The 27,270-nt window shown below is 43.2% G+C and overlaps 1 protein-coding gene across 22 annotated transcripts in view; it reads right to left on the reverse strand.

Annotated features, from left to right (window-relative positions):
- LOC144507030 (uncharacterized) overlaps window positions 1-27,270 on the reverse strand; it is a 276,508-nt gene that overhangs the window by 236,115 nt on the left and 13,123 nt on the right. For 10 of the 22 annotated variants that reach the window (XM_078233594.1, XM_078233601.1, XM_078233588.1 and 7 more), the window contains exon 1: window positions 11,880-11,953. The exons of 4 other annotated variants lie outside the window; for them this stretch is intronic. In XM_078233594.1, coding sequence (XP_078089720.1) covers window positions 11,880-11,891 — 12 coding nt within the window. In that variant the 5' untranslated portion in view covers window positions 11,892-11,953. Of the gene's footprint in view, window positions 1-11,879; window positions 11,960-15,392; window positions 15,432-15,968; window positions 16,091-27,270 lie in introns of those variants that run through there. 8 more of the 22 variants (XM_078233599.1, XM_078233590.1, XM_078233584.1 and 5 more) reach the window with 3 other exon arrangements.

Below are 27,270 nucleotides of genomic sequence, written 5' to 3' on the forward strand. Positions count from 1 at the left end.
AAAGTTCCCTAGTGAGTCATTTAAATCATATCTAAAGTGAAACATCTCATGCTTACACTAGCCAAATTCAAAGTACAAAACTTATGGTCCAGACTGTCTTCACAAAATACCTTGGAATTTCTGACCTAGATTGTTACACCTCAAAGAATGCAACAAAGTCCCTAAAACAGGATTTGCCCTTAACAAATCATTCCTGATTTTCCTTAATTAACCAACATCGAGTGACTGTTAATTTTGTCCCCATCATTATCATCTCTAAAAGCTCATCAGTGAAACCACGATCACCTGGCAGGGGTGCACTTCTCGACCTTTTGGCTAAGTTCAAGACAAAGGTCAGGTGCAACGCCCTTTGTCAGCTTGGATTTAGTCTGTCTCTCTTGTGGGGACTGTAAATTTGATTAATTTGAATTGGTTTTTGGAACAAGCAATTAAATGGATTAAGGGCTCGCCTGGTCCGCTTGCACATTGACTTTGTAACTTTAAGAATGGAGTAAAAGTTTTAACAAGGTCACCTAACATTGGAGTTAAACTGTTTAGCCCATGATTACTGGGTTCAATCTTGTACTTTTTTGAACAATTCTACAGTCCAGGCAAGAATTTTAACTCAGGTGGCAGACAGGGCTTTAAATTAAATAGGAATCATGAGAGAAGTTGAGATAAGTTAGAGAGAGCAAGGCAACAATAAGTGAAATTGAATCAGTGTGGCAAGGCAGCACTGTGTATAAACTTAAGAGTGCACAGATAAGGCTACAGGTTGCAAAACTAAGGACAAATTTAAAGGCACTCTGAATGCTCACAGAATTCACAATAAGTTAAATGAATTGACAGCACAAATAGAAGTAAAAAGGTATTGCCTAACTACCCTTACAATGGCTATCCTGACTGCAGGGTGACCAAGACTGGGAACTGAATGTTCCAGGCTATTTGACATTCAGGAAGTATAGGCAGAGCTGTTATTAATGATGATATAAATCGGGGTTACAAATAATGTGCAATGAAAAAGGGCAAGTTAACAATGTCGTTATAAAGCAAAGTGACGAGGGAAAGTGACGAGATTACAATAGAATTTTACAAGTTTGAAAGAAATGTGGTTCAATCCTGAACAAGGGTTTTAAATCTAAACAAAGAAAACAAAGAAGATACAAGTGGTAAATTGATTGCGCTAGATTGGGAAACTACATTAAACATAGACAGATGACTGCAATTTAAAACAATTAACTCATGGTTTAGAACAAATTTACATTCCTTTAAGGCACAAAATCCGCAGTGAAATGACCCAACAACAGCAAATAAGTTAAGGATTGTATTAGATCAAATGAAAAGGCTTATAAAGTTGTCAAAAAAGTAACAAGTCTGAGGATTGGGAGCATGTTAGATTTCAGCACAAGAGGACAAGAACCTGATAATGAAAAAGAAAACATAAAAACTGACTGTAAAAACTTCTGCAGTTATGTAAAAGAACAAATAGGGTCATTTACAAAGTCAGGAGAGTTTATAATCATAGAAGTCATAGAAACTCTACAGTACAGAGAGAGGCCATTCGGCCCATCGAGTCTGCACCGACCACAATCCCACCCAGGCCCTACCCCCATATCCCTACACATTTACCCACTAATCCCTCTAACCTACGCATCTCAGGACACTAAAGGCAATTTTTAGCATGGCCAATCAACCTAACCCGCACATCTTCGGACTGTGGGAGGAAACCGGAGCACCCAGAGGAAACCCACACAGACACGAGGAGAATGTGCAAACTCCACACAGCCAGTGACCCAAGCCAAGAATCAGCTGTGAAGCAGCAGTGCTAACCACTGTGCTACCGTGCCGCCCACAATGGGCAATAAAGAAACGTCAGAGAAACTAAATCATTACTTTGTGTCTGTCTTCACAGAGGAAGATACAAAAACCTTCCTGAAATACTACAGAGCCAAAGGGACTGGCAAGATTGGGGACGTAAGATACATTCAGTGAAAGAAAATCATCGGCACAACATCGTGGGCCGAAGGGCCTGTTCTGTGCTGTACTGTTCTATGTTCTATGTTCTATATTAGTAAAAAAAAAGAGAAATTAATGGGACTAAAAATTGATAAATCCCCTGGAGAATCTCAGCAGGTCTGGCAGCATCTGTAAGGAGAGAAAAGAGCTGCCGTTTCGAATCCAGATGACCCTTTGTCAAAGCCTCTTCTTACCACCCTTTTACCATTTACCTTCTTTATGGAAAATTTTTGGATTCCTTTTATGTTAACTGCCAGTCCTTTCCCATTCTCTCTCTTTTGGGCTCGAAACGTCAGCTCTTTTCTCTCCTTACAGATGCTGCCAGACCTGCTGAGATTTTCCACCATTTGCTTTCGGTTTCAGATTCCAGCATCCGCAGTAATTTGCTTTTATTTTATGATAAATCCCCTGGGCCTGACGATCTAAATCCCAGAATGTTGAAAAAGGTGGCTATGGAGACAGTGGATGCATTGGTGATCATCTTCCAAAATATTCAGTTATTAAGATGTATGGATTTCTAAACATCATAGGTTATCAAGGGATATGGGACTAAAGCAAGAAAATAGCATCAAGGTAAAAGGTCAGCCATGATCTAGCTGAATGGTGGAGCAGGCTTGAGGAGCTGAATGGCCCACTGCTGTTACTTTGTCCCTAAACTTCTAGTCCTCTGCTACCACCTCTGTAGCTGAGGAGGATTGAAAGATTGTAGCCAGCGCCTCCCCAATTTTCACCTTTATTTCCCTCAGAATCCTTGGGTGTATTCCATCAGTCCTGATTACATAACCACTAAGCACAGCCAGTCTAATATCTTAATATGACCTACATCATATCTCTTCTTCCTTCGTAAAGATAGATGTAAAGTACTTATTTAGTACCTCAGCCACACACACTGCCTCCATGCATCAATCCCCTTTTTGGTTCCTAATTAACCCATCCCTCTTCTGATCATCTTCCTTATGGAAGACTTTTTGGATTCCTTTTATGTTAACTGCGAGTCCTTTCCCATTCTGTCTTTTGGTTCTCTTTTCTTTTTCACTTTTCCTCTGAACATTATATATTCAGCCTGACTCTCATTTGAATTATCATATGCACTCTTTTTCTACTTCATCTTACTCTCTATCTCTTTCATCATTGTCATGACCGCTAAAAACGTTTAAAAATAACTTTGAACTTTCAGTCATTGATTGAAAAGATGACAAGATTTCAAGTTAAGACTTTTACTGTAACTAATTAAAATCAACATTAAATATTATTTTTACAAGCAACATGTACTTTAAAATACAAAAAAGAACTTTCCCCATTTAAATGCTCACATATCAGGAAATCACATATTATGGCTGAATTTAAAGTACATTCAGTGGACTTCATTTTAAAAGAAACAGTCAAAAGTGATTCTTAGCTCTTGCAGGCTTGGTTCCTTTCTTTTCTTTTCCCAGTCAGGCAAATCATAATATCAGGACTGATTTTCGTGACAATGTCCAAATTGGAGATTCTTCCCTTTAATTTCCAGTCTGTTTCAAATCCCTTCAATCTGAGCTTCTTCAATCTGAGCATGACCTTCCACCAGCAATCTTTGAAGTGAAAAAGAGAACCAGCACTTTTTCTGCTTGCCTTTATCTTTCTGCTCTCTTTCTTAGATTCTTTCAGCCTGACCTTGTCAGAAGTTCAGTCATATTTTTAAGAAAATCTGTAAACTAATCTTAAAATGGATTCCTATGAACTCTTCCCCTCTCAAAGCTCAGTTCCATGCTGACATGAAACACACGGAGTAGGCTCAACAGGCTGCATGGTTTACTCCTGCTTCTATTTTTTGTGGTTTTGTTGAGGTGCATCCTGTCTAGCTTGTACAAATTTCTCCTCTCAGATTCAGTTCCAATGTCCGAGAAATCCTGCTTCATCTCTCCAGAATTCATTTGCTGTAACCTCCTTTTCCATATTTACCAAAACATGGTACCAGGAATAATCTGGAGAAAGCTATCCGAGGTCCTGCTTGCTAGACTTCTTAAATACCAAAAGTCTGCCTGTAAACTCTAATCCCATTCTCCTTATGCCATTGATATGTGGATATTCAAATTCGATGTAACGTAAAAATATAATAATTCAGTGGCACAAAATTTCATCCAGATTAATCCGGAAAGAGTTACTTTGCAACTCCAGTTGGAGGTACTGCTCAAAATGTAAAATAGAAGTTCTCACTATAAACTGGAAAGAAATCTAAAGACATTTTCAACTCCCTTCTGGTACTTGCAATATCCAATGACAGTCAAGTGCCACGATATATGCTGAGACAAAATTTCAAATGTTAGAAATTGCATCTGTGTGAGGGCCCTGTATTTATCGATAAGCTTTTACACTACCAAACATCAACGTATCAGCATGGTATCAGGGCGGCACGGTAGCACAGTGGTTAGCGCTGCTGCTTCACAGCTTCAGGGACCTGGGTTCGATTCTCGGCTTGGGTCACTGTCTGTGTGGAGTTTGCACATTCTCCTCGTGTCTGCATGGGTTTCCTCCGGGTGCTCCGGTTTCCTCCCACAGTCCAAAGATGTGCGGGTTAGGTTGATTGGTCATGCTAAAATTGCCCCTTTGTGTCCTGAGATGCGTCGGTTAGATGGATTAGCGGGTAAATGTGTAGGGATATGGGGGTAGGGCCTGGGTGGGATTGTGGTCGGTGCAGACTTGATGGGCCAGATGGCCTCTTTCTGCACTGTAGGGTTTCTATGGTCTCAGATTTTGATACAAAGAGCTACATACAAACACACTTGATATTTTGATTGTTATTCAAAGCAGAAACATCCAACTGTGCTTTGCAGTACAAGTGAAGCACTCAATAGAACTTTGAAAGTTTCAGCAATTTGAAAGCAAATGAGGATACGTCTCATGAAGAACCTGCATAGGAAGGATTAGTTGCATTGTACCCCATCTTCCTTTTCATTCCCCTCCCATCCCGCTAACCCAACTTTCTCCTCTTAATGCTCCTCAGTTTCTTGCCTGAAAAGATGATAATGGCCAGATTTGTGGTGGTATGTTGCACGCTGCCCAATCTTGATACCATTCAGCTGAGCACTACAGCGCTCCCCCAAAGCAATCCAGGCAGTTAAGGACTTGCTTGAGAATGCCAGCAGTGCTCTTCTTTGTGACAGCATCCAGGATAACAGGCATTCACCTGCACAATGCATAGCTGCCCACTGAGGGACTAGAATCCCTTTCATCTCAGAAGAATGCCAAAATCACAGGAATGAGATAGAGAATCTGGTGAACTGGTGCAGCAACAATAATCTCTCCCTCAATGTCAAAAAAGGAAGGAAATTATCATCGGCTTCAGGAAGCGTAAAGGAGAACATGCCACTGTCTACATCAACGGGGACAAAGTAGGGTCGAGAGCTTCAAGTTTTTAGATGTCCAGATCACCAACCTGTCCTGGTCCCCCATGCCAACACTATAGTTAAGAAAGCTCACCAATGTCTCTACTTTCTCAGAAGACTAAGGAAATTTGGCATGTCAGCTACAACTCTCACCAATGTTTACCATAGAAAACATTCTTTCTGGTTGTATCACAGCTTGGTATGGCTCCTGCTCTGCCCAAGACCGCAAGGAACTACAAAAGATCGTGAATATAACCCAATCCATTACGCAAACCAGCCTCCTATCCATTGACTCTGTCTACACTTCCCGCTGCCTCGGCAAAGCAGCCAGCATAATTAAGGACCCCATGCACCCCGGACATTCTCTCTTCCACCTTCGGGAAAAAGATACAAAAGTCTGAGGTCATGTACCAACCGACTCAAGAACAGCTTCTTCCCTGCTGCTGTCAGACTTTTGAATGGATCTACCTTGCATTAAGTTGATCTTTCTCTATACCCTAGCTTTGACTCTAACATTACATTCTGCACTCTCTCGTTTCCTTCTATGAATGGTATGTTTTGTCTGTATAGCGTGCACGAAACAATACTTTTCACTGTATGTTAATACATGTGACAATAATAAATCAAAGTTTATGAGTAGCATGCAATGTGTTGCAGTCAATAACTGTCTCCCTATGACAAGAGGAAGCCTCCAATCCTGGTAAAACCTTTTGCTCACTCCTTCTATCCACTTCTGACAAAAGGAACTAAGATGAATGTGCTTCCTTTGGTCTTGGTACAGACAGCCTCAGTGACATCTCTTTTAAAAGTGCATACTGCAAACCACAAGATGTGGTTCATAGCTCCAGCAGAAGGCTAAAGGAGCCAGATACATGAAAATTAAAAGCCAATATCACTTTGACAGACACAACCAATGTCATTCTACCCAATTTTAAGACTGCAATTGTGGAAGCTGCAGTTGGTAGACTTCACTCATGATGTCTTTTGTAAAGCAAAGAAACAAAGTATAGAGTTGGGGAAGACAACAATGGCTGCTGGGGGGGGGGGGGGGGGGGGGGGGGGTCAATGTTTGCCTGGCCTGCTGAATACTTCCAGCATTTTCTGTTTTTATTTCAGATTTCCAATTTCTGTGGAATTTTGTTTCTTTTGGCATAAAAAGCAAACAATCTCCACATGGTTCAATTTAGCTTGTGTGGCCTGATGGAATTAAAGGTGGATACATCTCCAGGCCTGATAATCTTCATCCCGGAGTACTTAAGGAAGTGGCCCTGGAAATACAAGATCCATTTCCAAATAGTAGATCCATTTCATTTTCCAAAATTCTTTGGACGCTGGACTGGTAGCTACAGATAGGAGGGTAGCTAATGTAAACTCGCTATTCAAAAAGGGAGGTAGAGAGAAAACAGGGAACTACAGACCAATGTGCCTAACGTCAGCATTGGGGAAGTTGCGAGAGACCATCAAGGATTTCATAGCTCACCATTTGGAAAGCAGTGGTATAATCAAAGTCAGCATGGATTTACAAAGGAGAAATCATGCTTGACAAATCTATTGGAATTCTTTGAGGATGTAACTAGTAGAGTTGATCGAGGAGAACTGGTGGATGTGGTTTATTGAGACTTTCAGAAGGCTTTTGACAAGGTCTCACATAGCAGACTACTATGTAAAGTTAAAGTGCACAGGATTGCGGATAGTGTCTTGATGTGGATAGAAAGCTGGTTAGCAGATAGGAAGCAAAGAGTTAGCATAAATGATCTTTTTCCAATTGGCAGGCAGTGACTATTGGGATACCACAGGGATCCGTGCTAGTACCACAACTGTTCACATTATATATTAATGATTTGGAAGAGAGAACTAAATGTATTATCTCCGAGTTTGCAAATGGTACAAAATGGGGTGGGAGGGTGAGCTGTAAGGAAGATGCAGGCTGGGTGGAAATAGGCATGGCATATGCAGTGTAATGTGGATAAATATGAGGTTATCCACTTTGGTAACAGTAATAGGAAGGCAGATTATTATTTGAATGAATATAAATTGAGAGAAGTGTTTACTCAGTGAGATTTTCGTCCCATGCACCAGTCGCTGGAAGTAAACAGGCAGTAAAGGCAGCACAAAGTATGTTGGCCTTCATAGCGAGAGGATCGGAGTATAGGAATAGGGATGTTTTACTACAATTACTACAAGGGTGTTGGTGAGGCCATACCTGGAGTAGTGTGTGCAGTTTTGGTGTCCTTGCTACAGAGGGAGTGCAGCAAAGATTTACCAGACTGATTCCTGGGATGGCAGGTGATGTCAGTTTGAATTATACTCATTGGAGTTTAGAAGACTGAGTGGGTATCCCATAGAAACTTACAAAATTCTAACAGAATTAGACTGGGCAGATTCAGAAAAAATGTCTCCCCGATGTTGGGAGAGTTCAAAACATAGTTTGAGGATAAGGGGTAAGCCTTTTAGGACTGAGGTGAGGAGAAATTTCTTCACCCAGAGAGTGAGAATCTGTGGAATGCACTACCACAGAAAGTAGATGAGGCCAAAACATTGTATGATTTCAAGAAGAAATTAGATATTGCTCTTGGGGCTAAAGGGATCAAAGGATATGAGGGAAAGAGGGATCAGGATATTGAATTTGATAATCAGCCATGATCAAAATGCATGGCAGAGCAGGCTCAGAATGACCTACTCCTGCTTCTACTTTCTACGTTTCTATGTTTCTATGACTTGCATCTCAAACACAATCTCAAAATCACAGTTCCAGCAAGAAATTTCCATTTAGATCGGTGTAAGTAAAGACCAATTACAACCATCCTCGCATGCCAAGACTCTCAAACTTCCTCAGTTTCTTTGAAGGAAGTACTGTTTTAAAAAAGTTAAACAGTTTGCCACCAAACTATATATGGTCCCTAAAATATTCAGGCCATGGAAAAAGGCACAAAAACTTTGGCGTCAGAATCAACAGAATATAGTTACAATGTCAGATTTGATTAAGCTAAATGTATAAACACTGAAAACAAAAACATAGGTGGAAGCATCTCAAAAGTTGAATGAAATAGCTGTACAGAACAATCACTGAAAATTATTGACATGGGTTAGCGAGTGCATAAGAAGTTGATCCAAAATGTCAATGCCACCTAAGAAAATTAAATACTTGGAAGAGTTTGAGCAAGGGGCAGTGGAATTGATATAATTAATTTCTAACAAGGAGTTAGCATCCACAAAGGCACAACTGATCAAGTGGTGTCATTCTATTCTGAATGTTTAAAATAGTTCCCTTTCAACTGAAGAAACCTGATGGAGTCCAGCAATGATTATAAAGCTGCAACTCAAAACAATCAGGCAAAAACAGAGAAATAGAATTTAGGAATTCCCATATCCATGTATCAATTTCATCCAGCTCATCAATTATCTGTGTTTAAACAGAGCCAGCAAGGCAAATGGTTTGATGCAGGATGAAATTCACACAAGAACCCATGGTTCAAAAAGGGTTTTGACTTCACCTATTAAGCTAAAATTACTGAGATAACTGTACAATGACTCATCCACAAAGTCAAAAACCATGGATACAGAAGCAACGAGTATCATAGACTACAGCATTCTGATCTTTCTGGCTTAATCATAGAATCTACAGCACGGAGACAGGCCCTTTGGCCCAAATTGGTCCATGCTGACTAAAACGTTAATCTAAGCTAACCCAATTTGTCTGCATTTGGCCCATATCCCTCTAAACCTTTCTTTTCCGTGTATTTGTCTAAATGCCTTTTAAATATTATCAATGTCCCTGCCTCAACCACTTCCTCTAGCAGCTCATTCCACATACATACCACCCTGTGTAAAAAGGTTGCTCCTCGGGTTCCCATTAGTTCCTTCCCTTCTTAACTTAAACCTATGCCCTCTCGTTCTCTATTCCCCAACCCTGGAAAAAGACTGAGTGCATTCACCCTATCCATGCCTCTCATGATCTTATACGCCTCTATAAGATCACCCCTCAGTCTCCTACACACCAAAGAAAAAAGTCCCAGCCGGTCCAATCTCTCCCTTTAACTCAGTTTCTTGAGTCCTGGCAACATCCTTGTAAATCTCTTCTGCATTTTCTCTAGTTTAATAACATCTTTACTATAGCAAGGCAACCGAAACTGAACACAATACACCAGGTGCCACCTCACCAATGTCCCGTACAACTGCAACATAACTTCCTAACTTCTATACTCAATGCCCTGCCTGATGAAGTACTTCTCAAAATTGCTAATAACAATTTGCATTTATTCTACATTAAAATGTAAAAATCCCAAGCACTTCAGAAGTATAGCCAGATAAAAATGTATGTCAAAACAGAAAGAAATACAAGTGAACAAAAACTAAGATTTGGGTTTTATGGAGGGCATTAAGAAATGGAGGTAGAGAGAGATGGAAAGTTTAGATTCCAGGTTACATCAAGGCATATTACAAAACTAAAAAAGGACCAAGACTTACCAACGATGCTGATTATCAGTAAGATTACAGATATCAAATGTGCCATCTGCAGGTGCCTGCCAATGTTGAAATTGCCAAAAGGTATAAACTCTACCACTATCATTCTACATTTGAGAGTGGAGTTCCTGAAGGGTGGATACGATTGCCCCAAAACAGAGCAAAACAGATCAAACAAATCCACATTATAAATCGCAGTAAGTGCCAATTCCAACATTTAACCATAATCCAGCTCAATGAAGATCAACCACCCAAGATGGACATAAAAACCATATGCATGACTACATCAATTCTGAATTGCCAAAAACTCTGGTCTGAGCAAGGAATTGCAAAATAATGGATCAGAATATCAAATAATATTGGCATCAGATATGCTTCTAATGATCACCAGTCTTTTGAAAAGCTCACGTGCACTTTACATGATTTTCCGTTCAAAGTACCTTAAATACTGATCAAACATTGTATGCAACAATAACCCAGACAAAAAAAAGAAAAGAATTTCACATATCCTATATGGAAAAGACAGCAAAAGGTCAACAAGGTGAAAGAACAGAGAGGGGTCATCTACAGCAAAAACAAAAGGATAGATTGCCAGTGACATTCCAAGCAGAGTGCTTTGGTTGGGGGAAGACATTGGTCCAGTAGGAAGGAAAAACAAAAAGGCAAGAAAGAAAGCGAGAGGGGAAGAAAAGCAGAGAACAAGCAAAAGCAAAAATGCAAGAGAACTGGCAAGAATGATAGGATGACAGCAGGAAAAAGCAAAAAAAATCATCAAGAAAGAGAGCAAGTGAACACAATGGCAAAGGCAGAGAAAGACGGGGAAAGGAGAGAGACAGGAGGAGGAAGAAAGGAAGCAATACAGAATGGCAAGAAGATTTTTTACAAAACAAGTGGCTTTAATGGTCTAAAGCAAAATTCTTCTGGATTTTTAAAAACTGGTCAACCCTTTTAAAGCCAGGATCTGATAAGAATACTAAATATTCAGATTCAATTGACAGTACTCAAAAGTGTGTGCGGCTGGAAATAATTATTTTTATACATATTTGTAAATACAATGCACAAAACATCTGCTTCAAGTTAGAATAAACTGAATTTTACTAATTTCCAGATACAATCCCATTTGATGTCAACTCATTGCAATTCCTGGTCCTTTAATACATTCACTGTGGCTATTCACAATAGGTCTGACGCATGTAGCAGCAATCGTCAGAATAACAATGTATAGAAAGGGAATTAGATAGCCGTTCTCAGTAATAGAAGTGATAAATCTTTAAACAATAATTAGGCATAGAGTGAAAAGAATTAAAGGCTTCCACGTGTGCTTGAAGCAGATATGAAGATTCCCCTCCCCCCGGAAACTAGCTCAATTTACCAGTACTTCATTCGCAGATGACAAAAGAAATAAAGCTACCTACAGCTGTGCTGCAATTCAAAGTAGGGAGCAATGACAGCATGATCTCATCATAAAATATTGTGGCAGTGCAAACAAAAAAACAACGGTTTGCAAAGATATTTAAAGAATTAAATGACAAAGTGGCATACTGACAAAGCTTTTTATGCCAATAACACACTCTGTTGTCAGCCAGTAGAGTGCTACATGCCAATACCTTTAATGCACTCAACATGGCAGGAGAAACACACAGTCATAACTGTTCCGACTACTACCCTAATCTGGGAACAAGAAGCCTTTCTTAATGTGTCACACTTTAGTTGCCGACTTAAGTGACCACAACACCACCCACCCACCCCACTCCCTCCCCCCACCCCCAAGGGAGAGTTTGAAACACCATGTAAAACTATACATACACGCAGTGCAGATTATACCCAACATTCAATGCTTGACTCCTGACAATGTTTCCACAGCTGTAAGCAGAGCTCAGCTGATCAACCAGCCTGCAAATGGCTGGCACTATCTTCCATTTAACAAGCCATTTTTAGCTCATACAGATTTACATTTGACTCAACAATCTGCTGGACACAACAGAACTTATTTTGTTACTCGCAGCTACCATGAAGGCCACCCCAGTCTTTTATAATGTAAAACAAAACACTCACAGTTTTGTGCATTTTGAATATTAGCAATCCTGGGCTGCTTCCAAACAGCTTCTAGAGGCATCAGTCAGTGTCCCAGTAGTAACTGCATGGTGATCGTGATCATGCTTTGATTACAAAAGCCTGCAGGCTTCAAGCCAAGTGCCTAGGCAGCTTGACAAATGCATCCACAGCTCTGCACAGGGTATTCTATCCTGCCACTCCTATATGCAGGATTACTGTTAAAAGTCGCATATCCATGGATACAGTTTAATAGACAATATCCCTATTTTGGAGACCAAAGGAATTATAAATTCCAGAAATTAAACCTACTCTTCAGATTTCCCTCTTATTTGGAAAGCTCCACGTATTTTGAATACATGATGATGTCTGGTGCATTGCACACAGCAACCACTATTTGCAGACACATAAAAGGATACCTTGTATAAAACAGCTTTTGAAGAAAAAACAGTTTTCTTTCATTTTACTGATTCACAGGATGATTTTAGTAAGAATTACCATGAATAATGTTACCATTATCTACTTCAGAGAAAAATGCCCCAAATATTGTTAGTTTAATATGTAGCCGTGTAGCCTCAATAATTATTCCTATCTCGAACAAAAAAATTAAAATATGAACAAGCTCCATGAAATCCCCAGTCACTTTCATCCAGTAGGTATGGAAGAAAAGGTCTCGAGTGAACAAGATTTTCTGCTCAAATCTTTCTGCATAAGAGCTTCTTCAGAATTCTGCAGACCTTTTATTGAAAAAAACATTTTCATAGCGTCTTTAATGTGGGAAAAGGTCTTACAGAGCTGTACAGGCATAATCAGAAAAAGAAAATGGGTACCAAGCCAGAACAACTATTCGGAGGGGTGAACAAAGGCTCTGACGGTGCAGCTTTAAGAAGGGAGGTGCTTAGGCAGAGGAATTCCAAAGTATTTGACAGAAAGCAATAAAACCAATATTAGACAAAGTATTATGCACAAGAGGTGTACAAAATGGAGAGTTTATAGAAGGTTTGTAGGGCAGGAAGACATCAAGTTTGGAAATGCCATAGCTCTGGATAAAGGTTTCAACAGGACTGACTAAAGTTAGGATGGGGCAGGTAGTTTGTGACAGAGAGAATATATAGTTAGTAGCTTAAAATTATCCCAAAACTTGTATTTAAAACTAAATTATGCCGTACATAATTTAGGCAAAGGGGGGGGGGGGGGGGGGGGGTGTAAAACTAGATAAAAGCAAATTACTGCGGATGCTGTAATCTGAAACTGAAAGAGAAAATGCTGGAAAATTATGCCTGTACAGCTCTGTAACTTTCAAAAATAATATTTTGTTTGAAAACTCTCCTGCTGAAGTGCAAGGTATATAAAATTATATATCATAGACACTTATTAAATTCTAACAGGACTAGACAGGTAGGTGCAGGGAGCATATTCCCGATGTTGGGGAAGTCCAGAACCAGGGATCACAGTCTGAGGATTCAGGGTAGACTATTTAGGACGGAGGCGAGGAGATATTTCTTCACCCAAAGAGTGGTGAGCCTGTGGAATTCATTACCACAGGAAGTAATTGGTGCCAAAACATTGAATGTATTCAAGAGGCAGCTGGATATAGCATTTGCGGCGAATGGGATCAAAGGTTATGGGAAAAAAAACAGGATTAGGCTATTGAGTTGGATGATCAGCCATGATCACAATGAATGGCGGAGCAAGCTCTAAGATCTAAATGGCCTCCTCCTGCTCCTGTGTTTTTAGAGTCATAGATAAGTTTACGGAACAGAAAAGGGCATTGGTCCATCATATCTTTACCAGTCAAAAAATGAGCCACCCAGCCTAATCTCACTTTTCCAGCATTTGGTCCATATCCCTGCAAGTTACAGCACTTGAGGTGCATATCCAGACACATTTTAAATGAGTTGAGGATTTGTGCCTCTACTCCTCTTACAGACAGTGCGTTTCAGACCCCTACAACCCTCTGGGCAAAAAGATTTGTCATCTCCCTTCTAATTCTTCTTCCAATCACTTTAAATCTATGCCCCCCCCCATTTGATCTCTCTACTAGGCTCTTCCCATCCATTATCCAGACCCCTCACAAATGTTGTACATCTCAACCAAATGTCCCCTCAACCTCTTCTGTTCCAAGAACAACCCCAGCCTTTCCAATCTTTCTTCATAGCTGCATTTTCCCAGTCCTGGCAATATCCTCATAAATTTCCTCTGTACTCTCTCTAGTGCAATTACATCCTTTCTGCAACAAGGTGAGCAGAACTTCACACAGTACCTCAAGTTGTGGTCTAACTCAAGTTTTATATAGTTCCAGCATAACCTCTCTGCTCTTATATTCAATGCAAAGGCTAATGAAGAGGATTCCATGTGTCTTCTTACCTACCTTAATCAACCAGTCCTTTACTTGTTTGACATCCCTAAATACATCACCTTACACTTCTCTGGGTTGAGATCCATGTAGAGTACACCAACTGCATTATCCTCATTAATCCTCCTCATTACTTCCTCAAAAAATTCAATCAAATTTGTCACACGACCTTCCCTTAAAAAAATCCATGTTGACTGTCCTCGATTAATTTATGCCTAAGTGACAAGTTTATCCAATAATTAATCATTATTGGATTGTTGATTCCAATAATCTGCTCACTATTAAGGTCAAACTGACTGTCCTGTAATTGCTTGGTCTATCACTTGGTCCCTTTTAGCAGACATCCTCTGGCACCACATATGTATGATGTGGAGATGCCGGCGTTGGACTGGGGTAAACACAGGAAGAAATCTAACAACACCAGGTTAAAGTCCAACAGGTTTATTTGGTAGCAAATGCCACTAGCTTTCGGAGCGCTGCCCCTTCGTCAGGTGGAGTGAGAGATGTGTGTGTATGCCCTGTTTGTGAGCACATCTCTCACTCCACCTGACGAAGGGGCAGCGCTCCAAAAGCTAGTGGCATTTGCAACCAAATAAACCTGTTGGACTTTAACCTGGTGTTGTTAGACTTCTTACTGTGTTTACCACATATGTACCCAGTGAGGATTCGGAAAAAAATTAGATGCTCCGCTATTTCCTCCCTGACTTCTTTTAACAATTTGGGGTACGTTGCATGTGGTCCTGGTGATTTATCCACTTTTAGGAGTCACATGTTAGTATCAGAATGCAAATGTGGAATATCCTAACAATTGCAATTTGGAACTTCCAGGAGGAAATGAGTTCAGAATATTATACAATAATAGGGTGTCTCCTGTTTCTTCCAATTTCAGTCATGAACAGTGGCATTGGGATCTCATTTTACCACAATGCTTGACAACATAGCTACTGTCCGCAATAGGCTGGTCTCAAGATGTTGCCCATGAAATTGATGTCCACATACTGTTCCTAAAAAGCTCTGTAAGAGAAGTAATCTGCATATTACAACAGAAGATAGGCTAGGCAGTATTACTATTTGAGAGAATCAGAGGAAACCTTTTTATCCTAAATGAATCCATACAAATCTTCCCAAAATATAAACAAAAGCATTTCTTGCACACTTACCATCATTTTGCACTCTGCATGTGTCCTTCAAACTTCTCCCTACAAGAATAGTTTTTTAAAATTAGAGTATGTAATAAATGCTGTATAATGTATTGTATATGAAAAGTGCATAAGCATAAACATGAGAAGCCCAAGGACAGCAGAGGACCAGGCGCACCCTACACCTAAACAATTTCACCCTCACAGTATAAAGTTGTGTAAAGACCATGATCTAGAGTTTCAGGGATAGGGGATAGAAGAAAGTACAGAACACAAGCACTGAATTGTTTCTTCAAAATTTCCATAAATCATCTCGTGAATTTAACTGCAATACTGTGGTAAACCAAGAGTTACAAATATAAAAGAGTTAGGAGAGGCAGTGGCGCAGTGGTATTGTCACTGGGCTAGTAATCCAGAGACCTAGGGTAATGATCTGGACACCCAGGTTTGAATTCCACCATGGCAGATGATGAAATTTGAATTCAATAAAAATCTGGAATTAAAAATCTAGAGGTGACTATGAAGCCATTGTTGACTGTTGCAAAAACCAATCTGGTTCACTAGAGTCCTTTAGGGAAACAAATCTGTCATCCTTACCTGGTTTGGCCTACATGCGACTCTAGATCCACAGTAATGTGGGTGACCCTTCAATGCCCTCAGAGATGGGCAATAACTGCTAGTCCAGTCAGCGACTTCCACACCCCCATGATCGAATACGTAAAAACTATTGTCAGATTTTAAAATCATTGAATTAGGACAGTGACTAAGAGGAGGTTTTTCCTCATCATTTCAGCTATTTATCCAGTGATTTTTTTTCTAACATATCCAAATTATTTTACCCACCACAGCAAAGTAACTAGAATATCTATATTACTTACCTTGTCTGTTATTTATCATTCCATTATTTAGTTTGGTCAGTCCAAAAACAGAACTTTGCACATTTTCGTTCTCCACTCCTAACCACACCATCCCTAAAGGATCCTACCTGAAATTGTAACTATTTTTTCAGATAACAATTAAGTTTCTTCAGTCTACAGCTTCTTTCTGGATTTGCAAACACAACCATTTTTATCTAAAAATATTGAAGCCTATTGTCAATTTGGGTAACCCTCAATTCTACTTTTCAATTCAGTGCGACTTAGAATTTTAAATTATTATATTCAGTTCCCAATAACAGAAAGCAACTTTCACAACAGCGTAATAAAAATGCAACAAATAAAGCAACGTTAACTCAAGGTGTCCATTCTCTCCACGTGACCTGGTTTATGCTTAATTTGGGGCGGCACGGTAGCACAGTGGTTAGCACTGCTGCTTCACAGCTCCAGGGTCCCGGGTTCGATTCCCGGCTCGGGTCACTGTCTGTGTGGAGTTTGCACATTCTCCTCGTGTCTGCGTGGGTTTCCTCCGGGTGCTCCGGTTTCCTCCCACAGTCCAAAGATGTGCGGGTTAGGTTGATTGGCCAGGTTAAAAAATTGCCCCTTAGAGTCCTGGGATGTGTAGGTTAGAGGGATTAGCGGGTAAAATATGTGGGGGTAGGGCCTGGGTGGGATTGTGGTCGGTGCAGACTCGATGGGCCGAATGGCCTCCTTCTGCACTGTAGGGTTTCTATGATTCTATGTGACATTCCTCCCAATGATGTGGTCTTGTCTGTTTGTAAAGGCATGGTTTTCATTGATAATAATTTACTCTGACACATAGTGAAAGCTGTCCCTACAATAATTAGATAGCAGGACTACTAATCTGTTGATCCTGAGAACAAAGGGATGCAAAAGGACATCAATAATTGGACAGCTCTGGTTCAGTATTGTTTCATTTGCTTAGAAAATTTACCAAAGAGGCTGACTGACAGCATATCAGTCACTAACACTCGATGAAACGTTCAAAGCAACATAGTGTAATAAAAATACAGCACTCCAGTACAATACAATAGAATCATAGAATCCCTACAGTGCAGAAGAATGCCATTCAGCCCATCGAGACTGTGCCAATCACAGGCCCTATTCTCGTAATCCCACATAACTCCACAATAATTGTTGCACAACTTGGTAAGGAATAAATGGCAGCAGTTTTGTGGGCTTAATAAGGTAATCCAACACATGAATTGCCTAGGGTTACAAAAATTCCAAAGGAAATTAGTGGAAGCCTCGACTGTACCTTGACTCCTTTACCACATTGAAATGTCAAAGATCGAAACTGGCTTGTTCATTATTTAAAAGGAGTCAAACAAGGAGAAGATTTCTTTTTGCCTAGGTTACATCACTTGCTTTGCTCACTTGAATGACCTGGGTCTGGAATTAGCCCAAGAAAGAAAGCTGTCAATTTGAGATTCACAGGTCTTACTTCTACTAATAGCATCTTAACTAGTAACACTATCAAGATTATGACAAAGAACATCAATCTTGCAGCACATATTGTAAGATTGCTGTTTCATGGTACAAAGCCAAAAAAAGTGTGAATGTGACAAGTAAAGAAACAAAAGATGCATCTCGTGGAGGAGGTATGAGGATAACTGACATCCAAACACAAAGAAACAGAAATTAGAGAGAATGAGAAAAATCCAAGCATAACCTTTTGCTATTTAATCTCTCTTGCCCTCCATCATACCACAGACCTTCTCTGTTATTCTTCTTTCCCCACACCTTCCCCTCCCTTCTCCCTTTTACTTGCTCAATATTTACTGTATTTCTTACTTTTACCAGTTCTAATGAATCGTTACAGACTTGAAACGTTGGCTGGGATTTTGCTAGCCATCTGAAATGGCTAGCGAGCAAGAAGCCTTACGACGAAATGACAGCAGAAGAAGTTGGGTAGGGAACCCAACGTCTTCCGACCACCACAGGGATATTCTGAATGATGGGAATGGTGAATCAAAAAGGTGGTGGTATTGGGGTTCTTGTGAAACATCAAGGTAGACAAGTTCCTAGGGCCTGATGGGATATACCCCAGAATACTGAGAGGGGCAAGGGAGGAAATTGCTGGGGCCTCAAGAGAAATCTTTGTATCTTTACTGGCTACAGGGGAGGTCTCAGAGGATTACAGAATAGCCAATGTTGTTCCTTTGTTTAAGAAGGGTAGCAAGAATAATCCAGGTAATTACAGACCGGTGAGCCTTACATCAGTGGTAGGAAAATTATTGGAGAGGATTCTTCGAGACAGGATTTACTCCCACTTGGAAATAAAAGGATGTATTAGCAAGAGGCAACATGGTTTTGTGAAGGGGAAGTCATGTCTCACTAACTTGATTGAGTTTTGAAGAAGTGAAGAAGATGATTGATGAGGGTAGGGCAGTGGATGGTGTCTACATGGACTTCAATAAGGCCTTTGACAAGGTCCTTCATGGCAGACTGGTGCAGAAGGTGAAGTCGCATGGGATCAGAGGTGAGCTTGCAAGATGGATACAGAACTGGCTTGGCCGTAGAAGACAGAGGGTAGCAGTGGAAGGATGTGTTTCTGAATGGAGGTGACTAGTGGCGTTCCTCATGGTTCAATGCTGGGACCTTTGCTGTTTGTAATGTATATCAATGATTTGGAGTAAAATGTAACTCGTTTGATTAGTAAATTTGCGGACAACATAAAGGTTGGTGGAATTACGGATAGCAATGAGGACCGTCAGAGGATACAGTAGGATATAGATCGGTTGGAGACTTGGGTGGAGAGATGGCAGATGGAGTTTAATCCGGACAAATGTGAGGTAATGCATTTTGGAAGATCTAATACAGATGGGAAATATATAGTAAATGGCAGAACCCTTAAGAATATGAATAGGCAAAGGGATCTGGGTGTACAGGTACACAGGTCACTGAAAGTGGCAATGCAGGTGGAGAAGGTAGTCAAGAAGGCATACAGCATGCTTGCCTTCGTTGGCCGGGGCATTGAGATTAAAAATTGGCAAGTCATGTTGCAGCTTTATAGAACCTTAATTAGGCTGCCCTTGGAATATAGTGTTCAATTCTGGTCGCCACACTACCAGAAGGATGTGGAAGCTTTGGAGGGTACAGAAAAGATTTACCAGGATGTTGCCTGGTATGGAGGGTATTAGCTACGAGGAGAGGTTGGAGAAACTTGGTTTGTTCTCACTGGAACGAGAGAGGTTGAGGGGTGACCTGATAGAAGTCTACTAGATTATATGGGGCATGAACAGAATGGATAGTCAGAAGCTTTTTCCCCAGGGTGGAAGAGTCAATTACTAGGGGACATAGGTTTAAGGTGCGAGGGGCAAGTTAAAGGAGATGTATGAGGCAAGATTTCTTTTACACAGAGGGTGGTGGGCGCCTGGAACTCGCTCCAGGGGAAGGAGTGGAAGCAGACACGATAGTGACTTTTAAGGGGCATCTTGACAAATACATGAATAGGATGGGAATAGAGGGATATGGTCCCCAGAAGGGTAGGGGATTTTAGTTCAGTCAGGCAGCACGGTCGGTGCAGGCTTGGAAGGCCGAAGGGCCTGTCCCTGTGCTGTAATTTTCTTTGTTCTTTGAACGACAGTGGTGCAGACATATGCAGCCAATTAAACCAGCTAATAATCCAATTAAGGATCACTTCCCACAATTGTTAGCATTTTTACTAGTGTTAGGACAGGTCTATGTCATGTGGGGACCTCACCAGGTAAACAGTGGTGCCTCCCAGCAGGGTCCACAGCGCCTCCAGTGATAATGATCATCCCTATGGCATTGACGCTGCTGGAGGGGTCTCACCTCCAAATTGCCACGGCCTACCTGGCCCTGTACAATGAAGTGGCCTTCAAGGCACCTCAACATGGAGGCACCCTTTTCTTCTACCTGTATCCTCAATAGCAGCCTCTTCTATCGGTAGCAATGTCGAGGCTACTAAAGTGGCCAGCCCTCTGGGCCAGCACCTCAAGAGTTAGGCTGCTGTCTCTTACTTGGCCACCACTGATAATATGCCAGCCAGAAACTCACTACATGCCTACGCAGGATTGCAACCCACTTTCAGTCCCAGTCCTGGAATTGAGGATATTGTAGCCATTAACTCTGTTTTTCTCTCCACAGATGGTGCCAGACCTACTAAATGTTTCCAGCACTTTGTTTTCATTTCAGAGTTCCGGTATCCACAGTATTTTGCTTTTCTCTTAATGTTGTATGTGAATGTTACAGAATATCGATCATTTTACATGCCTGATACAACAATAAGCAATTTTCCAAGAATTTTAGAAGTAATTGGTGACACGGTGTGGTGAACCATCGTTGGTTCCCACTGGATAGTACTGAGCCAGGGTCTGGCCAGTACTACAAGGATGTACATATGTTACTGTTGGGTTGTGCTACTTGTTGCTGTTGGGGTTAGGGTGGGGTTGTTACACCTTTGTACTGTAGTGTTGTGGTACATCCCAGTCGGGCTCCGCCTCCTGGGAGAGGTATAAAAGTCCCTGCTCTGGCTGGGACCCCTTCAGTCTGGGATAGTGTATATAATTATTGGCTGCTTCATTACAGTAAATAAAAGCCTTTTATTTCCCGAGCATCTAGCCTCGTGTTTGATAACGCGCATCAATTTTATTTACTGTTGTTAAACTCTCGTCGAAGAAAAAAAAGAGTATGGAGCAGATCCTGAAGCCGGAACGCCTTACACTAGATCCACGTGCGGTGGGCGCCTCTAACACCTTCGACCACTGGCTGAAGTGCTTCGAAGACGACCTGGCAGCCTCCGCAGCGGTCACCACAGATGATGACAGACTCCGGGTCCTCCATGCGAGGGTAAGCGACACTGTCTACCTTGCGATCCGTGCGGCCACCGATTATACTAAGGCCCTCGAGCTTCTGAAGACGCGTTATATCAAACCGCCCAATGAAATACACGCTCGTTACCTCTTAGCCACTTGACGACGGCAGTCTGGCGAAACGATGGAAGAATATGCGAACGAGCTCCTACAGCTAGCCAGGGGCTGTAACTGCAAAGCTGTGTCGGCTGAGCAGAGCATGAACGACCTCGCCCGAGATGGGTTTGTGGCGGGAGTCGGATCGTCGTACATTCGACTTAAACTATTGGAGAAAGGTAACCTTGACCTTACCCAGGCAATCGAGCTAGCGGAGATGCTGGAGACGGCCTCCAAAAGCTTAGTATTGTATCCGGAAGATCACGTGGAGACAACGTGGCAGGAGCAGTCGCCAATCCCTCCTCGACCCTCGGGTTCGAAATGCTGCGTAATGGCGTGCTCACACTCGGGCCAGACGATGGCAGCAGATCCGGGCGGCCCACGGTGCTACTTCTGTGGGGGAGCGAAGCATACTCGGCAACGGTGTCCCGCTAAGGCTGTGTTGTGCTCCGCCTGCGGTAAGAAAGGGCACTATTCGAAAGTGTGCCGATCTAAACCTAGGAACGGCAGTGCGACCTGCGATTCTTCAGAGCTCGGCTCTTCGTCGTCGAAATCATCGAGGGGTTCGTCCACGTGCGAGGCCAGGACGACGCCATTACGGTCGACGGAGTCGGAGGTGTGTGACCACCAGGGGTCGCTGAGTTTGGCGCCATCACCCACGTGCGACTTATGGGAGCGGCCATGTTGGTCGGCACCGACCGCGAACGACCAGCAGGGGTCCTCCTCGTCGATTTCAGCTGCCTGCAGTGGCGCTCATGAACCAACGGTGGCGTCGATCATCCTGGACCAGGCCAAGCCTCATAGACTTGACAAATCTATGATGAACATCCAGGTAAATGACCACGTGATTTATTGTCTGTTTGACAGCGGGAGCACTGAGAGCTTTATTCACTCAGACACTGTGAAGCGGTGTGGACTCCGGATTCAACCTGCCAAACAGACAATCTCTATGGCATCGAGGTCCCAGTCTGTCACCGTGCTAGGGAGTTGCATGGTAACTTTGACGGTGCAAGGCACAGTTTACGAGCGTTTCAAGCTCCTAGTGTTGCCGTACCTTTGCGCGCCAATACTTCTCGGACTAAACTTCATGGTCCACTTGAGGAGTGCAACCCTACAGTACGGTGGGCCACTCCCTTCACTGGCAGTGGGAAAACAGCAGCAGCCTACAAATTGCCCAACGCGCCCCGCCTGTAGCCTCTCGACGCTGAAGATCACCACACCCTCCCTGTTCCAGAATCTTGTGCCAGGCTGCAAGCCCATCGCGACTAAAAGTAGTCGTTACAGCGCTGAGGATCGGATCTTCATTAGATCTGAGGTTCAGCGGCTCCTCAAAGAAAGGATCATACAACCTAGCGCTAGTCCGTGGAGAGCGCAGGTCGTGGTGGTCAAGAGCGGGAACAAACCCCGGATGGTCATTGACTATAGTCAGACCATTAATCGATATACACAGCTGGATGCATATCCTCTCCCGCGCATATCTGATATGGTCAATCAGATTGGGCAGTACCGGGTGTTCTCCACCATAGACCTCAAGTCTGCCTACCACCAACTCCCCATTCGCCCAGAGGACCGACAATACACGGCTTTTGAGGCGGATGGTCGCTTGTATCACTTTCTCAGGGTTCTCTTTGGTGTCACCAATGGGGTCTCGGTCTTCCAGCGTGCTATGGACCGAATGGTGGACCAGAACGGGCTGCGGGCTACCTTCCCGTACGTGGATAATGTCACCATCTGCGGCCATGACCAGCAGGACCACGACACGAATCTCCTGAATTTCCTACGCACTGCATCTCGTCTGAACCTGACCTACAACAGGGAGAAGTGTGTGTTTCGTACGCGCCGTTTAGCCATCCTAGGATACATGGTGGAAAACGGGGTCATTGGCCCTGATCCAGACCGTATGCGCCCCCTTTCTGAACTTCCCTTGCCTGCTAGTGCAAAAGCACTGAAAAGATGCTTAGGCTTCTTCTCTTATTATGCGCAGTGGGTTCCCAATTACGCGGACAAAGCCCGTCCGCTCATTAAGTCCATGACTTTTCCCCTAACGCCAGAGGCCCGATTGGCCTTCGATAAATTAAAAGCCGACATCGCGAAAGCTACGATGCACGCTGTTGACGAGTCCATCCCCTTTCAGGTGGAGAGCGATGCATCTGATTTCGCCCTGGCCGCCACACTTAACCAGGCAGGCAGGCCCGTCGCATTTTTTTCCCGCACCCTCCAAGGCCCCGAAATCCGGCATTCTGCGGTGGAAAAGGAGGCCCAGGCCATTGTGGAGGCCATCAGGCACTGGCACCATTACTTGGCGGGAAAACGGTTCACCCTGATCACGGACCAGCGGTCCGTGGCGTTCATGTTTAACAACACGCAGAGGGGCAAGATCAAGAATGACAAGATCCTGCGGTGGAGAATTGAACTCTCCACCTATAACTACGACATCATGTACCGTCCAGGGAAACTCAATGAGCCCTCGGATGCCCTCTCACGTGGAACATGCGCCAGTATACAGGAGGACCGTTTGCAGGCTCTCCATAATGACCTATGCCATCCTGGGGTCACTCGGCTCTACCACTTTATAAAAGCCCGCAACCTGCCCTACTCGGTGGAGGACGTCAGGTCCGTAACAAGAAGCTGTCGGGTTTGCGCGGAATGCAAACCGCACTTTTACCGACCTGACCGGGCACATTTAGTCAAGGCCACTCGTCCCTTCGAGAGACTGAGTGTCGATTTTAAGGGCCCCCTTCCCTCAACAGATCGGAATGTGTACTTCCTCAATATCATTGACGAGTACTCTCGGTTCCCTTTTGTTGTTCCCTGCTCTGATACATCCGCTGCCACGGTTATCAAGGCATTCCGTGATCTCTTTACCCTGTTCGGGTACCCCGGCTACATCCATAGCGACAGGGGCTCGTCGTTCATGAGCGATGACTTGAGGCAATTCCTGCTCTCATACGGGATTGCCTCTAGTAGGACCACGAGCTACAACCCTAGGGGTAACGGACAGGTGGAACGTGAGAATGCTACAGTCTGGAAGGCTGTCTTACTGACGTTGAAGTCAAAAAGTCTTCCAGTCTCCCGTTGGCAAGAGGTGCTCCCTGATGCGCTCCATTCTATTCGCTCCCTCCTGTGTACGGCAACCAATGCTACTCCCCATGAGAGGATGTTCTCATTCCCTCGGAAGTCTTCCTCGGGGACCTCATTACCGTCTTGGTTGACGTACTCAGGACCCGTCCTCCTGCGGCGACATGTAAGGGCCCCCAAGTCCGACCCGTTGGTCGAACAGGTCCATCTCCTCCACGCCAACCCTCAGTATGCCTATGTGGCATACCCTGACGGGCGAGAGGACACGGTCTCGATCCGAGACCTGGCGCCAGCAGGGGACGTAGCAACCCCTGTCGCTCCCATACCCCCTGTTACAAACCCCTTAACTCTTGTTTCTCCCCCGGACACGGCGCGGGCAGCATCGGGACCATTGCTTAACCCTTTTACTCCCGTGTACAGCTTGCCCGAGTCCAGAAGATGGTCGCCACTGCAGGGCATGTCAGGACCCCATGGACTACCGTCACCTCAGGGTCAACCGGCCTGAGAGTCCGTGGAAGAACAGCTGGACGCCGCCTTGGGGAGAACGCCGCCGCAAGTGCCTACTCCAGTGTCACCGCCGGTATTGAGGAGGTCACAACGACGGTGCGGTCCCCCTGACCGTCTGAACTTATAGACTGATGACACTTTATTCTGTTTTTTGTACCCCGCCGGCCTTTGTTCTCAAAAGAGGGGTGAATGTGGTGAACCATCGTTGGTTCCCACTGGATAGTACTGAGCCAGGGTCTGGCCAGTACTACAAGGATGTACATATGTTACTGTTGGGTTGTGCTACTTGTTGCTGTTGGGGTTAGGGTGGGGTTGTTACACCTTTGTACTGTAGTGTTGCGGTACATCCCAGTCAGGCTCCGCCTCCTGGGAGAGGTATAAAAGTCCCTGCTCTGGCTGGGACCCCTTCAGTCTGGGATCGTGTATATAATTATTGGCTGCTTCATTACAGTAAATAAAAGCCTTTTATTTCCCGAGCATCTAGCCTCGTGTTTGATAACGCGCATCACACGGTAGTTAGTACTACCGCTTCAGCACCAGAGACTCAGGTTCAATTCCATCCTTGGGTGACTGACTGTGTGGAGTTTGCACGTTCTCCCTGTGTCTGCGTGGGTTTCCATCGGGTGCTCCACAGTCCAAAGCCGTTTAGGTTAGGTGGATTAGCCATGGTAAATGAGCATGGTTACTGAGATAAGGCAAGGCAGAGGACCTGGGTAAAGATATTCCTTTAGAGAGTTGTTGCAGACTCAATGGGCCAAATGGCCTCTTCCTGCACTGTGGTTCTGTAATTCTTTGAATACCAAACTCAATTAGATATTTTAGACCCTTAATCTTACTTCTGCAAAGCCTGTGACAAAGTGACAAATCAGCAAAATGATGCTAAATACACTTCTCTGACAGGTCAAGGAGCTATTAAAATCAGCCCCAATTCCCAGAGGCACTACATAAATATTCCCCTTCAAGAGAACTAGGTTACGTGAGTTCAAGGCAGACTTTCAGGAATGCTCATCAAAAATTACAATGAGGCCTAGCTGGCTTTAGTGCAGAACAAAGACTGGCTTTTATAAACCAGCTATTAGGAATGACAACATGCATCATCAATGCCCAGATCTGAAAACACAATAGTTTAAAAGCAGAGCTACTGGATCGCCACTCAATTGCGGATTTTCTCCTAACATTGTTATATAGTCTGTGCCACACAAAAATATTACCAAAAACCATGAACAGATGATACATGTACACATCTTTCTATTACAAATTCCATCCAGATGCTTTGAATAATTAATGCTCCATTTGCACTAAGGAGTTAAATTGGATAGGACCCCAAATGTGTGCATGGATTAGCCTCTGCTCATTCACTGCACTGCATACAGCATGGTAAATTCATGGCTAGCATTGCTTAAATGCAGCCTCTCTAAAAGATGGGAGTCACTTCAGAAGTGAACCAGTCCTGTGAAAGAGTAAACTATGCAAGAGAACATGCACAAAAGGTTTTCTGGCACTGCGCTCAAGTAGGAGGAGAGGAAGCTTGCATGCACATGGGGCAGAAGGCCCTCCAGGCACATGCTTAGGAGCTAATGGGAGAAATTATCAGCGGAGGTCAATATCAGAAGAGTTGTACCTACAGCATAGATGCAGTGCAGGAGGAAGTTTAATGACCTCACACGAGTTGTCTAGGTCAATGAGTTTATTTTAAAATGGTACATCCGACCACTGCACCATGAGCCTCAGTGCTGCTTAATTCACTACACCCCATTACCACATTCAACAATCGGGACTCAATCCTACTACTTATATGCTTTACCTCACCCTTAAATATTAACACCATGACAAGACTAGCACTTAATCACTATTGGTTATTCACATCACGAGCCATTTACTGAGACATTACCTTCAGCAGGTAGCAGGAAATAACTAGAAGGTGAGCATGCCTCCATCTGGAGGAAACAGTTGAGAAGGCATCACTGAGGACATGGGCACTGGCAGGAAAGTGACTGAGAATCAGGGTATCAGCATTCCTAATCAACCATCATTCATCCCAAGTTTTTCCCTCAGTTCTCAATCTCTTCTGACTAAGAAGATGCAAAAGGTGCAAGTATGTGCTTATTTCCTCTGCTCCCTTCACAACAGTTGCCCGCTGCTCAACATTACTGAACTGCCTTGCTCGAAAGTCAGCTTTAAAAATATGTTTGCTGGATTTGTGCAAGAGCGATGAGCTGCCACATGAAATATATGACAAGAGTTCGTCCTCATGGCTTGCTGCATCCACGAATCTTTGGGCTGCCCAAGGCACACAAGCGATGTCCCTTTAGGCCCCATCTTATCTATGACTGGTTCTACATAACAGAATTGGCCAAATGGTTGAGCGAATTGTTACAACTAGACTTGAGCAAGTTGTCTATATACACGGTGAAGGGTTCCTTCATAGAAACATAGCAAGTAGGAGCAGTAGTAGGTCATTTAGCCCCTTGAACGTGCTCTGCT

This window comes from Mustelus asterias, chromosome 18 (genome assembly GCF_964213995.1).
Source record: "Mustelus asterias chromosome 18, sMusAst1.hap1.1, whole genome shotgun sequence".
Classification (NCBI taxonomy): domain Eukaryota; kingdom Metazoa; phylum Chordata; class Chondrichthyes; order Carcharhiniformes; family Triakidae; genus Mustelus; species Mustelus asterias.